We start from the raw sequence: 16,859 nt of genomic DNA, 5'->3' as shown, positions 1-16,859 counted from the left end.
TGCCTAAGATCCCTCAGTCCAATATCCACACCATCCCCAGAGCCAACAATACAAGCCCTTGAATCCTCAGCAGGGGCTTTTATTTGGGTGCCCTTTTTTTATGGTCTTTGTGTTGGTTACATTTATGTGACCTTAAGGGTGGGTGTTTCTGAGATGGTGTTTCAGGAAGAGAGTAGCATTTAAACCCATCAAGTGAGTGAAGAAATGTGCCCTCACCAATGTGGCTGGGCTTCATCCAATTCCTGAGGGCCTGAATGGAACAAGATACCATCTTCTCTCCCTCTTCTTGTCCATGAACATAGCAGCTTCTGGATCTTGAGACTTGAAACTCCAGGACTTACACAAGTGTTTCCCTGGTTCTCAGGCCTTTAGCTTCACACTTGGAGTTACATCACTAGCTCCCCCAGTTTTCAGCCCTAACTAATGGCCTGAAATATAAAACTGGATTTGCTGGTTTTCTCACTTAGAGTAGACCATGGGACTTCTCCATCTCTGTAGCCCCTTTGAACCCATTCCCACAACAATCCCTTCTAATACATATCTGCATATACAGATCACTCTTGATCAACCTGCCTTTGAACTGCTCAGATCCTCTTACTCATGGACATTTTTCTACAGTAAATGTAACACTATCCCACCTGCAGGTGATTAAATCTGAGGATGTGGAACCGAGGACAGAGAGAATTGACTATGAGTTATAAGATGTATATAAGAATTATTTTGGAGAGCAGGCTGATATGTTGATAAAACACGTTACTAGTCTTCCCAGATAGGAAGAGGTAGTAGGTGTTACAGGAATGTCAATCTCTTGATGACATGACCTACTCCCACAAAAGAATGCACTCTCTTAATGTGGTTTAGAAATAGTAAAACCATGTTATATGCCTGCATGATTTTATTGTTGATGACTCAGTGGTAAAGAATCCTCCCACTAATGCAGGAGATGTGGGTTCAATTCCTGGGTCAGGAAGATCCCCTGGAAAAGGACATGGCAACTCACTCCATATTCTTGCCTGGGGAATCCCAGTGGAGCCTGGTGGACTACAGTCCATGGGGTCACAAACAGTTGGGTGTGACTTAGCGACTAAACAACAGCAAAGAAAACTGTGTATCTTTGATGGTCACAACTACTTTAATTCAAGGAGGACAACTACACATGCATGACAGGCATGGATTGGTGAGGACAGGGCCTCTGGTTCATCTGCGATGTGGATGACGTCTCCCAGAATGGAGGGTCTTGACTTGTGTAGTGAAGCCCTTTCCCAGCACAGAAAGGCCAGGAACTGAGCCCTACGGGCCCACCAGGAGAACCATAAGGACAGCTCACATCAAGGGTCATGGCCTGAGTCAGCAGTGAGTACCCTGTCTAGAGTTCTTCACTCCAGTGATTCATTGGCCACTGAGTGTGTTGCCCTTGTGTGCAGTAACCGAGTGAACAGCCACAGAAGTAAATAAGGAGGTAACATATTCGTGACAGAATAGAGAACTAGTGAGGATAGTGGGGTTTCTGATCATACAAATTCTGTGCATTTTCTTTCGTGAGTAACTGGAGGTGAAAACGGACAAAACACGATAATATATCAGGAAGGGCACCAGATATAAGTACAAAGGTTTCTTTATTTGTGACCATTTATTTACAATCCCCACTCAAGGATAATGCCACATATGCATACAAGATTTCCATCCAGAAAATTAGATTCATTTTTGTGATGCTATAAACCCAAGTCTCTGAAAGTCCCAACACCTCTCAGAGTCTACATTTCTCCTTACAATCCTGCATCTCCACTGTATCATCTTTCCTTTTCCCATTCATACTGAGCTAACGTCTGAAACCACAGATCAGTTTTCCTTTTATGATACATCTATTCCCCATATTTTAGTTTCCAAGTGCCCGAAGAAAGCTTTGGCAGGTGCATCCAACTAGGCAGACATGTAACAGTGGCATAGAAAGGGCTCCTCAGGATAGAATGTCTTATTGCTCCAGCGAGGACATGGGCTGGAGCTAAGCCAGATGGCCCTTGGACGTCCTAAATCCCACATAATCTCAATGAGTTTATCCCGAAGCTGGGCCAGTCGGCCCAGGTGGAGGACTCCATGAAGGCTATAACTCTCCTGAGGGGCAGGGTAAAACTCGTCACTTAAGTTGCTCAGCCCAGTGGTGTGATTCAGCAGCTTCTCCATGATGGCCATAGAGAGGACATTCCCACACAGACTGAAGGTCCTGAGCTGGGAACAGCAGCTCAGGACAGGCAGGATGGACTCAAGTTGGGACTCTGTGATCCTACACTGCTCTAAGTTCAGTTCCTGGAGGGTAGCTGCAACTTGCTCCAGAAGAGCATGGAGGATCTCAGGACTAAAGTCAGTCATGGTGACCCCACTCAGATCCAGGCCTTTGAGCTGATGGATGTTCGGGCACTGGGACAGATGGGTCAGGTCTGATTCTGTAAGCCGGCAGTTAGTTATTGCCAGGTGGTCCAAGGGGGTCATTAGGCATCTGGGGAGAAAAAAAGTGATTAAGTCTGAGAAACCCAAGGGCAGCTGTTTTGGACAGGTGATTGGCCCAAAGACGAGGTCCTACTAACTGTCTCCTGAAGGTCAGTACTCAGAATGATGAGTCTCCTTTTTAACCTGACATTTCATCTCTGCATCACCTGCAAACCACCTGTGGTTTGTATGTTCTCTGGTCATACTCCACTACTATTGTCTCAGAATCATGCATTTCTTAAATATTAACTAACTTATCTGGGAAAGGCAACATTTAAGGACTGGTTATTTGAGACAAGTTCACTGTGTTCAGAAACCTGGAGAGCACAAAGTTTTTCTTTCTGTCTCTGTCTCTCTCTGTCCCTCACATTCTTTTCCTTTTTTTTTTTTCTGGCCATATCACATGTGTGGCTTGTGCAATCTTACTTTTCCCACCAGGGATCAAACCTGGACATTCAGCCCTGAAAGAGCAGAATTCTAACCACTGGATTGGCAGGTAATTCCCCAGACCATCTCGTTAAAATTGCTCTGTTTAGAGATGGTTTCCCTTCTTTGATGCTCCTTTCACTTACCTATTTTCCTAAGTCATGTTACATAGATTTCCCTTCCTAAGAAAGAATCTACCCTCACTGGGTCCAAGCCACACCATACCAGCTTTCTAGTACGGTGTCTGTGTTTGTTTTTCTACCTTGATTTCAGTGGTGAAGTGATGCCACAGCTCAGGATAGAGCAGCTAAGGACGCTGTGTGCTTCACATGCCAGTGATGTGCTCACTGTTACCCAGCCAGTGTTCCACATTCACCTGAGCATCTGGTCCAGGCAGCCTTCAAGGAAGGAGGGAGAGTCTAGATAGAGATCCTGGAGATGGTGCAGCCTGAGAAACTGAGAGGTAAATTGGACAACTTGCTCCTGCTGCTCCTGCTGCTGAAGGGCAGACATGTGAATGCGGGAGAGAAGGAGTCGCTGCATGTTGCTCATCTGACCCAGGAGAGGAGCAAACGTGGCCAGGGTGGACAGATGCCAAATCCAACTGACTTGCACCTCCTGGATGCAGTCCAGCTGCACCATATTCAGGACCTTCATGGCGTTTCCCACGGGCATTGCAGAGATGGTCAGCTTCTTACAGCAGAGGTGTATGGAAGCTTTTCTCTGCTCCACCCACCTGAGGAGGTAGGTGAGGAAGTTATCCAGGGTCCTTTTCTTCAGGCAAAGCTCTATGTACATCTTCAGGGGAGCCAAGGGCTGGTGGGTCCTTGAGCTCTGCTCAGCCACTGGTGCCATTCCTAAGCTTGAGAACCAATGGGTGCTGGCTCCAGACCACATGCTCCAGAAGCTCTGGCCAGTATTCCTCAAATCTAGCACCCGCAGTTTGCACCTCCTATGAGGACAGGAGATTAACAGGGATGCATTAAAATCCACACAGAATGCAACCACAGTCTCAGAATTTGACAAATGACTGCCCACCTGTGCTTTTATTTCACATATCTCATCACCTGCTGCCTTGCTCTCTTCTGCCTCTTTCCTCTAACTCCCTTTCTCCTCTTCTCCTTTCTGTTTCTCCACTACTAATGGGATTAAGCATCATAGGAAGGAGATGGGACATGTTCTTTCAATCCCCCTTGCATTGTAGGCACATTTACACATCAGTAAAGTATTTTCCATAGTGAGCCAAGGCCTCTGAGCTTCTTCACTGCCATCCTCAGAACCCTCTGGCCCATCCACTGGCCATCCACTTAGCCCACCCCAGATGTCTCTTCCAGGATGCCCAGAACCCTATCAAGCTACCTGGATCTGACTCACCTGGAACGAACCGTCTGGGCAAGGAGGACATCAAGTGCTTCCAGCACCGCTTGTAGTGGTCCCACATGAGGCAGGTCAATGAGGCCCCCCAGAGGCAGGCAGACAAAGGGCCAGGCTTGCACCATGGCCTTTAGGGTCTTGATGTGTCTCCCTTGGAAGGCGTCCATGAAGAGGGGTGGGAAAAGCTCTGTGGGCAGAAACTCCAGAGCAGAACAGACCAAGGCATCTTCCCTGATCAGGTGCATTCCAGCCAGGTCCAAGAGTCTGGGTGGGGTCGGGACACTCATCCTGACTCTGCTTCAAAAGGAATCCTCTGGAAACTGCTAAGGAACAAAGCATCCTTGTCAAGCCAAAGAGGAACACATCTAAGACAATCTCCCAGCCCTTCAGAGAAGTCCTGAAATCTACTCAGGACTGAGGTCTCAGCTCTGGCAGGGGTGGAAGTGCCTCAGTTAGATCATATGACATTCAGGCCTCAACAGGCACAAAGTCATGACTCTTTCCCTATTCGATTCAGAACAAACTTCTCACAAGACCAATGAGGAGGAAAGGCAACCACTAGCCATTTCAATTCAATCCAATGCTTTGCTTAATTCATGTCCCACCTGGAAGTGTGAAGCCAGGAGCCTGAAAGCTCACTCCAGTCCTTATGAGCGGAATATGTCAGACCATCACTTGCACCCCTAAGTCTATGGAAAGAGGAAGGTCATGTAGACCCACACAGCCTCCATCCTGTTACCCTTAACATAAATGCCATTTGTGTAAAAAATATGTATTTGAAATTTCATGAAACAAAACTCCAAACAGACAGTTTAAATATCTGGTGGGTAAAGACATTAAAAAAGGATACCAGCTAAAGCACTAATCAAAATGCTTTGAGATTCAGGCAAAACTTCACTGAGAGGCAAAACTAAAACCTGAAATGGGTTCATCAGAAAGAAATGATTTTTTGAAAACTCTCCCTGCCATCCAGAACTACAAGTCACTCTTCAAGATTAGCTAACCATGGGGAAGGAAGGGTTATGCTTATATGATGGAGGTAACTTACTGGTCTGATGTGGCTGGCAGGGTGCTCAGATCTCAGACGCTGTGGAGAACTCAGCTGGTGTCTCCTGAGCAGGAAGATTCTGCATTAGTTCTCCTTTGCTTCAGACTTTTATACACCTTTCTTGTCCCATAATTCCTCTATCCCTCTGCTAATCCAATCAGAAAGAGACATCTGATTTAACTATAGAGGACCTATTGGATTGATCCTGATTGGATTATCATATTTCTCTAGAGTAGTTGATTGAAATATATACACAGTCAGGAAACAAAAAGAATGATGGTGTGGCTGGGTGATCCAGGACCTATTCACAAATTCACTTCCCTAATACTGACTGAATTCTACCAATATCAACAGTTATATTCTTGAGGGTCAGGCAGGAAAGGGATTATTGGTTCCCGCCACTGAACAAGAAAAATAGTTGACAGAATCATTGTTTGGGGAACTTTGGTCAAATCAACATTAGCAATATGTCCATGATTAAAGCAGTCTCATGAAAACAGTGGTGTGTTATAAAAGAAAACAAAATACACTCATCCCTACATCAGCTTTTCACTGACAAGTTATGTAGGAAACACAGGAGGTTGTGTGCCTACTCAGGAAGCCAGGGAAGAGCTTTGGGGATGTGGTGGTTTTTCCAGCCTTAAGTCAAGCCTTCTCTGAAGGTGGACAGACTGGAATCTCAGTGAGAATACGAGGTGTTCTGGACAGTTTGCAGCTGGGCATTCCTAAAGGGACAACATGAATGATAGCAGTAATGTCAAATAGAGGTTTATTTTTTCTTTCTTTCTTTCTTTTTTTTTTTTTTTGAAACAGGGAAATTTAAAGACATTGCTCTGGGTGACATTAAAATAGTAAAAGAGGGCTTCCCTGTGGCTCAGTGGTAAAGCATCTGACTGCCAATGCAGGAGACACAGGTTTGATCCCTGGTTGGGGAACATATCATATGACACAGGGCAACTAAGTCCATGCACCACAACTGTTAAGCCTGTGCTCCACAACAAGAGAAGCTACCGCAATGAGAAGCCCATGCACAGCAACTAGAAAGTAGCCCCCTCTTGATACAAGTAGAGAAAAGCCCCCACAGCAATGATGACCCAGGGCAATAAAAATAAATAAATAAAATAAACTGAAGAAATATAGTAAAAGAGAGTGCTCGGAGGAGACACTGTCATCTTAGACAGCATTTTTTCCCCCCGGAAAAGTTCAGATCAGAACAACCAACTGCAAGAAAAGATTAAATCTAAGATGTGAGAAGAGGAAGGGTTGTGAGTACTGGAATCAGATATTTCCCAGACTCAGAGGCAGTGAAGGTGGGCACTCTGGGTTCTTTGGGAACTTGGAGCCAGAGAAGAAATAAACCTTGTTCAGCTCCAAATAACCCTGTCATCCAGGGGCAAGTGCTACCAGCTGAGGTTTGTTTATTTATTTATTTTTCTCACTGAGGACAATTTTCAGATGGCAAATTCCCCAGCCATTTTTCAGGGGTGCTTGCGGTTGTGTGCTAAGTCACTTTAGTCATTGTCCAACTCTTTGCAACCCCATGGACTGTAGCCCACCAGGCTCCTCTATCCATGGAATTCTCCAGGCAAGAATACTGGAGTAGAAGCCAAACAAACCATAATTTCATTGGCACTTTTCCTAGTGCATTTAGATCATTACTGTTTTACTCATAACTAGCTGTGTTCAACACAAATTCTGATCAAAGTGACACACCATTAGCCACAGAAATAAAATTCTGCTTTTCTTGTCATAAATTCCAACACCTTTTCTGCACTAAATATGGAAACACTTATTGGTGTTTAATGTTCTACCACATTCAGGTATGATTCCCACTTTGGGCTGCATCATACAAGGATTTCTTTGAAGTCTATGGCCACACATAAAGGGAGCCCCTTTCTCCATCTTTAAGAATTGTCCATGCCTCTCACTCACCCAGTTATTTGATGCCAAAATTATTCTTATACACCTGTGGCCACCAAGGTGAAGACACTCTGCAGGTAGTTCTCAGTCTTGGTCACTTTAGTTTCCACCATATTTTTCTCATGTATATAAATGGCCTTTACATAAAATAGGATTAAATTGGATTGTACTCAAGTGACATTTAAATCCCATGCCATCAATCCCTTTTATTAATAACCTGCAATTAGATTGAGATTAGTAACAACAATAAGCATGAACATCTCTGTTATTGAACAGAAACCGGGTGAACAACCATGCAGGCACTTTTTATTCATTCTTTCAGATAACCTTAAGAGAAAATCTGAACTTCACTCATATTTTCCCTATGTGTAAGCTGTTGATTCAAAGTCACTGCCAAGTAGAAGAAACTGCCCATTTCTGTGAACAGAATAAGTAGTTGACAGGATCAGAATACCCACCACCCCACCCCACCCCACCCCCAAGTTGCCAGGAAACCTAAATGTTGGAAATCACAGTCAGAGAGATTTTATGTGATGTTCGTGGAAATTTGGAAATTGAGAGGTCTAAGCTGGGAATGTTTCTATGGGATCACAGCTTCTGTGAGATCCAAAAGGAGCCTTGTTCTAAAGGCTCACCTTTCATACCCTTGTAGTCAGTATCTCCAGTCAAGTAATAAATCAAAAGAAATTTAAATCTGCTTAATAATGCTAGTGTCTATGTGATGAAAAGGGTCGCCTCTTACACTGTTGGTGGGATGTAAATTGGTGCAGCCATTATGAAAAAAATATGGAGTTTCCTCCAAAACTGAAAACAGAGTTGCTATATGGTCTAGCAATCACACTGCTGGGCAAATATCCAGAAAAAATCTATTATTCAAAAAGATACACGCACCCTTATGTTCATAGTAGTATTTACAATAGCCAAGAATGAAAACAGCCGAGATATTCATCTACAGAAGAATGAAAAAGGAAGATGGTTTTATATACATATATAGGTAAAGAACATATACCTCAGTTGGTAAAGATGCTGTTTGCAAGCAGGAGACCATGGTTGGATTCCTGGGTCAGGAAGATTAGCTGGAGAAGTGATAGGCTACATACTCCCAGCATTCTTTGGCTTCCCTTGTGGCTCAACTGGTAAAGAATCCTCTCAGCAGGTATATCAACAATATATATTATATATAATATATTATATATATTATCATAATATATTATATACTTGTTATATATATATTATATATATAACATAATATATATTATATATATAATTATATAATATATTTATATATAATATATAATTAAATAATTATATATAATATTATCAAATTATATATAATTTATTATATTATATGATTAGTATAATATATATATTTATATCATATACATTATATAATATATATTATATTATATATAAATATGTTATATATAATATATATAATATATAATTTATAATATTATATATTATATATCTTATATATAAACTATATTTCTATATAATTTGTATATAAGATAATAAAATATATTATATATAATACTATATAATATAATTATATATTATATAGTATTATATATTATATATAGTATATATTATATATATAATATATAATATTATATACACTATATATATTATATATTATATATATTATATATAAATTATATTTCTATATAATTTATATATAAGATAATAAAATATACCATATATTATATATAGTATATATAGAATATTATATATTATAATATATAATTTATAATATTATGTATTATATATAAAATATATAATATATAATATATACTAAAATATATTATATATTATATGATATATATTATAATATATATAACATATATAATATATGATATATATGATATATATTACATAATATAAATAATATATATTATATAATAGATATATTATAATATAATATTATATAATATTATATATAATATTATATATATTATAATCTAATATATATTATATTATTATATATTTTATATAATATGATATATATAATATATCATATACACTATAAATAATATTATATATAAATTATATATATGATATTAATATAGGAGACCACGGTTGGATAATATATTATATATATTATATATTATATATACAATATTATATAGTAATATTATAACATATAATACTATATATAATTATATATATTACATAATATTATATATCATATAATATATATAATATAATATATTATATATAATATATATTATATCATATTATTAATCATTAATTATTATATCATATATTATTAATTATTATGATATATATTAATTGTTATATTATTAATTAATTATTATATTATTGATTATATATTATAATATTATATATGTTATACATACTTTATATATTATATATTATATATAATATAATATATATTATGTAATATAATATAATATATATAATATGTATTATATATTATACAATATTATATATATAATATTATATAATACATATGATATATATTATATCATATGTATTATATATTATATACAATATTATATATAAATTATATATAAATTATATTATATATAAATTATATATAATATTATATATAATATTATATTATATATACCCTATTATATATAATATATATAATATTTTATATATAACTGATATATTATATATATAATATTCTATATATATTATATAATATATAATATATATAATATTCTATGGAAATATTAAAATGCATAAGACTATATATAATTATATATGTTATATAATATGTAATAGATATTATATATTATATATGTATCATATAATCTTATATGTATTATATATAATATATATTATATATAACACATATATAATATTATACATATTATATATTATATATAATATTATATATAATATATAACATATATAATATATATAATATTTTATACTAATATTACAATATATAATACTATATATAATTATGTATATAATTATATATAGTATTATATATATAATTATATATAATTATATATTATATAATATCATATATATTATATGTTATATATATTTTATAATATTATATAATATTATATATTTTATATATCATATATATTATATAATAATTATAATATATATGATATTATATATATTATAATATATACACTGTATATTATATATAATATTATATATAATATAATATTATATTATATTATATATATTATAATATTATATATTGTAATATTATAAGATATATATAATGAATATTATATATAATATTATACAGTATTATATATTATAATATTATTATAATATAATTATAATAATATTATAATAATATTATAATATATAATATATATTATATAATATATATTATATACTATGTTATATATTAGATATATAATATATGTAATATAATATTACTATAATATAATATATATTATAATTAAATTATATTATAATAATATTATAATATATAATACATATAATATTATAATAATATAATATATGTATTATATATAATATAATACATATATTATATTTAATATAATATATGTATTATATATAATATAATACATGTATTATATATAAATATAATATATGTATTATATATAATATAATATATGTATTATATATAATATAATATGTATATTATATATTATATAATATATGTATTATATATAATATAATATATATATATAATATATAATATATGTATTATATATAATATAATATACGTAATATATAATATGTGATATTATATATAATATAGATTATATTATATTTTATTTTATTATATTATATATTATATAATGTATAATATATATATTATATAATATATATTAATATATAAAATATATATAATATTATAATAGTATAACATATAATTATATATATACTATTATAATATTATATATTATAATATATATAATATATATTATATATAATATATAGTATTACATATGATATACATTATATATAATATAATATATTATATTATATATATTATTATAGTATATATTATAATATATAGTATTATATATTATCTATGCATATATTATAATAATAAATAGTATAATGTATATTATATAGTATAATATATATTATATAGTATAATATATACTATTATACATATTATATGTTAATTATATAATTATATATTAATTAATTATATTAATTAATATATTATTTTATATATAACAATATATAAGGTATAATGATATCATATATATTAAATACATGATATATATTTATATTATACATTGTGTATAATATATAATATATATTATTGTAATATTATCTTATTGTTATATATTATATATATTATTTAAAATGTTATATAATTCATATTATCTGTAATATATATTATAGATAATTATACAATATAATAATATATATAATTATACATATATTATGTAGATTATATAATATATATTATACAATATATATAATATATGTATATATTATTACATATATTATATGATATGTTATCTCATATATAAATTATATAGAATTATTTAGAATTTTAAAGATGATGCTGTTAAAGTGCTGCACTCAATATGCCAGCTAATTTGGAAAACTCAGCAGTGGCAACAGGATTGGAAAACATCCGTTTTCATTCCAATCCCAATGAAAGGCAGTGCCAAAGAATGTTCAAACTATTGTGCAATCGCACTCATTTCACATGTTAGCAAGCTAGTTCTCAAAAATCTGTCAAGCTAGGCTTCGACAGTACATGTACCATGAACTTGCAGTTGTACAAGCTGGATTTAGAAAAGGCAGAGGAACCAGACATAAAATTGCCAACAAACAATGGTTCATAGAAAAATCAAGAGAATTAAAAAAAAAAAAATCTTATGCTTCATTGACTACGAGGAAGACTTTGATTGTGTGGATCACAGCAAACTGTGGAAAATTCTTAAAGAAGTGGGAATACCAGACCACCCACCCTGCCTCCTCAGAAATCTGTATGCAGGTCAAGAAGCAACATTTAGAACTAGACACGGAACAACAGAATGGTTCAAATTTGTGAAAGGAGTACGTCAAGGCTATATACTGACGTCCTGCTTGTTTAATCTACATGCAGAGTACATCATGGGAAATTTCGGGCTGGTTGAAGGTCAAGATGGAATCAAGATTGCTGGGAGAAATAACAATAACTTCAGATATGCAGATTATACCACCCGAATGGCAGAAAGTGTAGAGGAACTAAAGAGCCTCTTGATGAAGGTGACAGAAGAGAGTGGCAAGGCTGGCATAAAATACATTTAAAAAACTGAAATTATGGCATTATGTCCCATCACTTCATGGCAAATAGTTGCGGAAAAAATGGAAATAGTGACGGGTTTTATTTTCCTGGGCTCCAAAATCATTGTGGATGGTGATTGCAGTCATGAAATTAAAAGAGGCTTGTTCCTTGGAAGAAAAGCTATCAAGAAACTAGACAGTGTATTAAAAAGCACACCTTGCTGACAAAGCTCCATATAGGCAGGCTATGGTTTTCCGGTAGTTATGTACAGATGTGAGAGTTGGACCACAAAAGAAGGCTGAGTGCCAAAGAATTGATGCTTTGAAACTGTGGTGTTGGAGAAGACCCTTGAGAGTCCCTTTGATGGCAAGGAGATCAAACCAGTCAATCCAAAGGAAATCAGTCGTAAATATTCATTGGAACGACTGATGCTGAAACGGAAGCTTCAATATTTTGACCACCTGATGGGAAGAGCCAACTCATGGGAAAAGACCCTGATGTTGGGAAGGATCGAGGGCAGGAGGAGAAGGGAGTGACAGAGGATGAGATGGTTGGATGGCATCACCAACTCAATGGACATGAGTTTGAGCACACTCTGGGAGATAGTGAAGGACAGGGAAGGCTGGTGCGCTGCAGTCCATGGGGTCACAGAGTCAGTCACAACTGATTGACTGAACAACAACTCAGTTCCACTTCCGATCTTCTCTTAAGCTTTTCCTTGGGGATAAGTATTTCACTTGCCATTTCAGTAAACAAAAGATGTTGCAGCAAAAAGGCCATTATCCACTGCAGTTCCCCTTCCCTCTAGATAGTCTGCCCTGGGACTTCCCTGGTGGTCCAGTGGCTAAGACTCTGTGCTCCCAATGCAGGGGCCCTGGGTTCAATCCCTGGTCAGGGAACTAGATCCCATATGCTTCAACGAATACCTGGTGCAGTCAAATAAATAAATAATTAAAAAAAATAATAAATTGCTAAAAGCCAGAACTGTTTAAAAAGTTAATTAAAAAATAAAATAAAATAATTAAAAAAAAAAAAGTCTGCCCTGAGGGTAATTCAAGAAGGAGAAAACAGGATGGTTTCCTAAAGTAGTTAAGATGCATACCATATGGATGACTTCAATAAGTCCAGACTCTTTCCATACATAAAAAAGCATGAGAAGGAACTTCCCTGGAAGTTCAGTGGTTAAGAATCCACCTGTTAGTGCAAGGGATACAGGTTGGATCCTTGGTCCAGGAAGATCTCACATGCTGTGTAGCAACTAAACCCATGCCCCACAAACACTGAGCACTCAGCTAGAGCCTGGGACCCGTGACTACTGAAGCCCACGCTCTGCAATGAGAGAAGCCACCAAAATGAGAAACCAATGCACTTCAACTAGAGAGTAACCCATGCTCACCAGAACAAGAGAAAGGCTGTGCTCAGCAAGGAAGACCCAGCAGAGCATCCCCCCCAAAAGTAAATAAATAAATAAAATTATAAAAATAAATAATTTTAAAAAGCATGAAAATCATCAATTTGAGATGTATCATTTTTATAATATGCAGCAATCTTTTGATGTTTTCTGAATTTTTTTTTTTTTCAGCAGATGACCTTATGTACTCTGGCCCCCCCTTATAACTTTTGAATAGTTCTTCAGATCTGTCTGAGAAGCCACCTTTCTGGCTATAATCTTCTGTAAATTCACCAAATAAAACATTTGTCCTATTTTAGGTTGTGCATTTCTTATCATTTTACATGCTCTTCCAAGACATTTTCCCAATCCACAGTGTCCTGTTCCCACTCACCTGAGTTCTAGGTGTTACATGGAAACTGTCAGCTAAAACATTAGTCACCACCTGAAAGCAGAGAGTTATTTTATTTGGTGGGAATGTTTAGGACCCAAGCCGGGGAGACAGCATCTCAGAAACTCTGAGAAAACTGCTCCAAGGAGGCAGGAAGGAGAGTCAGGCTATATACAAGTTTGTAACAAAGGGAGCAGGCAGTCTGAACATCAAAGATTACTGTGAGGTAAGAAAAGTCAGATATCAAGTTAAATTTAGTTTTGTATGTATGGGAAGATGCAAGCCTCTGGGCTCACTGAATTCATTCCTTTCATGTGCGCCTCAGCTCTCTGGGCCCAAATCCTGTCTTCTTGTTTACCTTAGGGGGTGGCAGACATGGCAGATGGCTGCTTCTTTCATTCTCAGCTCCTTAGCAATCACCGCAGGGAATGGCGACATCTGCTGGATTGGAGGATTACATCACTGTATAAGTACTTGAACTCAAGTGGCATTTATAGGACAGCCTAATTTTTTTTTTAATATTTATTATTTTGATTATTTGACTGCACTGGGTCTTAATCGTGCATGTAGGATCTTTGATCTCCCTTGCGCCCCTGAGGGATCATTTAGTTGTGGCAGGTAAACACTTAGTTGCAGGATATGGGATATAGTTTCTTGACCAGTGATTGAACTCAGGCCCCCTGCATTGGGAGTGTGGAGTTGTACCCACTGGCCCACCAGGGAAGCTCCAGGATAGCAAGAGTTATTAAAAATTCTAAAGTATACAGTCCTGATTAGGAACTTGATTTCTATCCTATGGCCTGATCTACCAGCATGTGGCCTAGGAGAGCTAAGACTCAAAATGTCTATCACTGAAGATGAATCCAGTCTCTCTTATTTCCTCCCACACCCAGTCCCCCTGCACTGGCTACTGGAACAGCCTAGGTGAACCCTGATTCATTGGTGACCCTGCGAAATATGTGAGTCCAATTTCAGTCCCTGGGTTTTGCTTTCCTCCCTGTTGTGAGCAATAGAGGGATAAAGACTTATGCTCTTCACTAGGAAGGAGAAGATGGGGGTGGGGAGGGGAAAGTGTTATGGAGTTCTTTCATGATAAGGAGATCTTTCTAAATAACTCTAGAGCCAATCTCTCAGCAAGCAATATCTCACTGGATCCTACTAAAAATTTCATAAACTGTGTGTCCATCATTCTATTCATTGTGGGAGAAACAAAGATCTGCCTAAGAGCTATATTTCAGCCCTATATACCCTTCCTCCACAGAATAAACAGTTGCAGCCTCTGAATGCTTAGCAGTGAAACTTTATTTGGCTTCATTCTGTTTAGACGCACTGTGAGGATTAAATTCATGTGTCAACTTCACTGTGACATGAGATGCCCAGATCTCGGGTCAAACATTCATTCTGGGGAAATCTGCGAGGGAATTCCTAGAGAAGATTAGCATTGGAATCAGGAGACTGAGTCAAGAGATCAGCCCTCACCAGTGTGGGAGGGCATCGTCTTATCCTCTGGGGGCCTGAATGGAACAAGGGCAATTGCTCTCCCCCTCTCTCTTCTTGGCCATGAATACTGGAGTTTCTGGTTCCTGAACCTTGAAACTCCAGGACATACACAAGTGGTGCCCTAGATCTCTGACCTTTAGCCTTGACTTAGAACTACACCATCATTTCCCCTGATTTTCAACCTTAAGGTCTGAATTATACCATCGTCTTTCCTAGTTCTCTAAGCAACAGACAGCAGACAGTGAGACTGTTCAGCCTCTGTAATCATATCAGCCTCTCTTCACCTGTCTGTATAACTGGTGAATCTTGAACAGCCCATGGTTGAACTGCTCAGGGTCACTTAGACGAGGATATTTTTAACAGTGAATTTAGTCTGCATCATATGTAGTTGGTTGAATCTGAGGACGATGAGCTGAGGCTAGGGAGAGCTGACTGTGAGGTACATGTAATACATAACATATATTTGTTGTATATTTGAACATTTTGATATCCAGACAAGCTATCTTTGACCTTTCTGTTAGGGAGGGACTGGAATTGTAATGGGAATTATCAATTTATTCCAATATGACCAACCACTCAAAATGATATAATTCTGGAACATGGTATGGAAATAATAAATACACATTAAATGTTTTTGCTCTTTTAGCAATTTACTAAAGGGAATTTGGGTGCCTGGCCACAACTAGATTATATCCATGAGGACCACTACTCACGCATGACAAGCATGGAATGGTGGGAACGAAGTTCAACCTTATTGGCAGTGTGGAAAACATCTTGCAGAACTGAAGAGATTGCCTTTGGCAGTGAAGCATACAGAAAGGCAAGCAACTGCAACTTATACATCCACTGGTACAAGCATGAAGAATACCCATGCCCCAGGTCATGGCCTGAGTCATCAGTGAGAGCCCTGCCAAGAGCTCTTCATTCCAGTAGGTCATATTCCAGTAGGTCACACTTTGTGTTCCCCTTTGTGTTATTAATGCACTAAACAGCCAAAGAAATAAGCATAGAAATGAGAATTGCCCCACGGGGCTTACATGGTGGCTCAAACAGTACAGAATCTGCCTGCAATGCAGAAGCCCAAGGTTTGATCCCTGAGTCAGGAAGATACCCTGGAGAAGGGAAT

General features: G+C 36.0%; 1 protein-coding gene across 1 annotated transcript; it reads right to left on the bottom strand.

Annotated features, from left to right (window-relative positions):
• Positions 1 to 1,599: 1,599 nt before the first annotated feature.
• On the bottom strand, positions 1,600 to 5,415 carry LOC145505079 (PRAME family member 8-like). Its single transcript, XM_081486788.1, has 4 exons — positions 5,333 to 5,415; positions 4,285 to 4,604; positions 3,287 to 3,862; positions 1,600 to 2,494 (listed from the first exon to the last, which is right to left on the bottom strand). The coding sequence occupies exons 2-4, from the start codon at positions 4,569 to 4,571 to the stop codon at positions 1,921 to 1,923; spliced, it is 1,437 nt and encodes a 478-aa protein (XP_081342914.1). The 5' UTR covers positions 4,572 to 4,604; positions 5,333 to 5,415; the 3' UTR covers positions 1,600 to 1,920.
• Between the last annotated feature and the right edge of the window lie 11,444 nt (positions 5,416 to 16,859).

Source organism: Giraffa tippelskirchi, chromosome 5 (genome assembly GCF_054371585.1).
Source record: "Giraffa tippelskirchi isolate mGirTip1 chromosome 5, T2T-mGirTip1v1.2.pri, whole genome shotgun sequence".
In the NCBI taxonomy this organism is placed as follows: domain Eukaryota; kingdom Metazoa; phylum Chordata; class Mammalia; order Artiodactyla; family Giraffidae; genus Giraffa; species Giraffa tippelskirchi.
This window is presented reverse-complemented; position numbering and strand designations above follow the sequence as displayed.

Bases quoted from the DNA above. Each gene is read 5' to 3' on its own strand.
- LOC145505079 (XM_081486788.1), bottom strand. From the start codon at position 4,571: ATGAGTGTCCCGACCCCACCCAGACTCTTGGACCTGGCTGGAATGCAC. The intron at 3,863-4,284 runs GTGAGTCAGATC...CTGTCCTCATAG, and splicing joins GCCCAGACGGTTCGTTCCAG to GAGGTGCAAACTGCGGGTGC. The intron at 2,495-3,286 runs GTGAATGTGGAA...TTTTCTCCCCAG, and splicing joins TGCCTGGACCAGATGCTCAG to ATGCCTAATGACCCCCTTGG.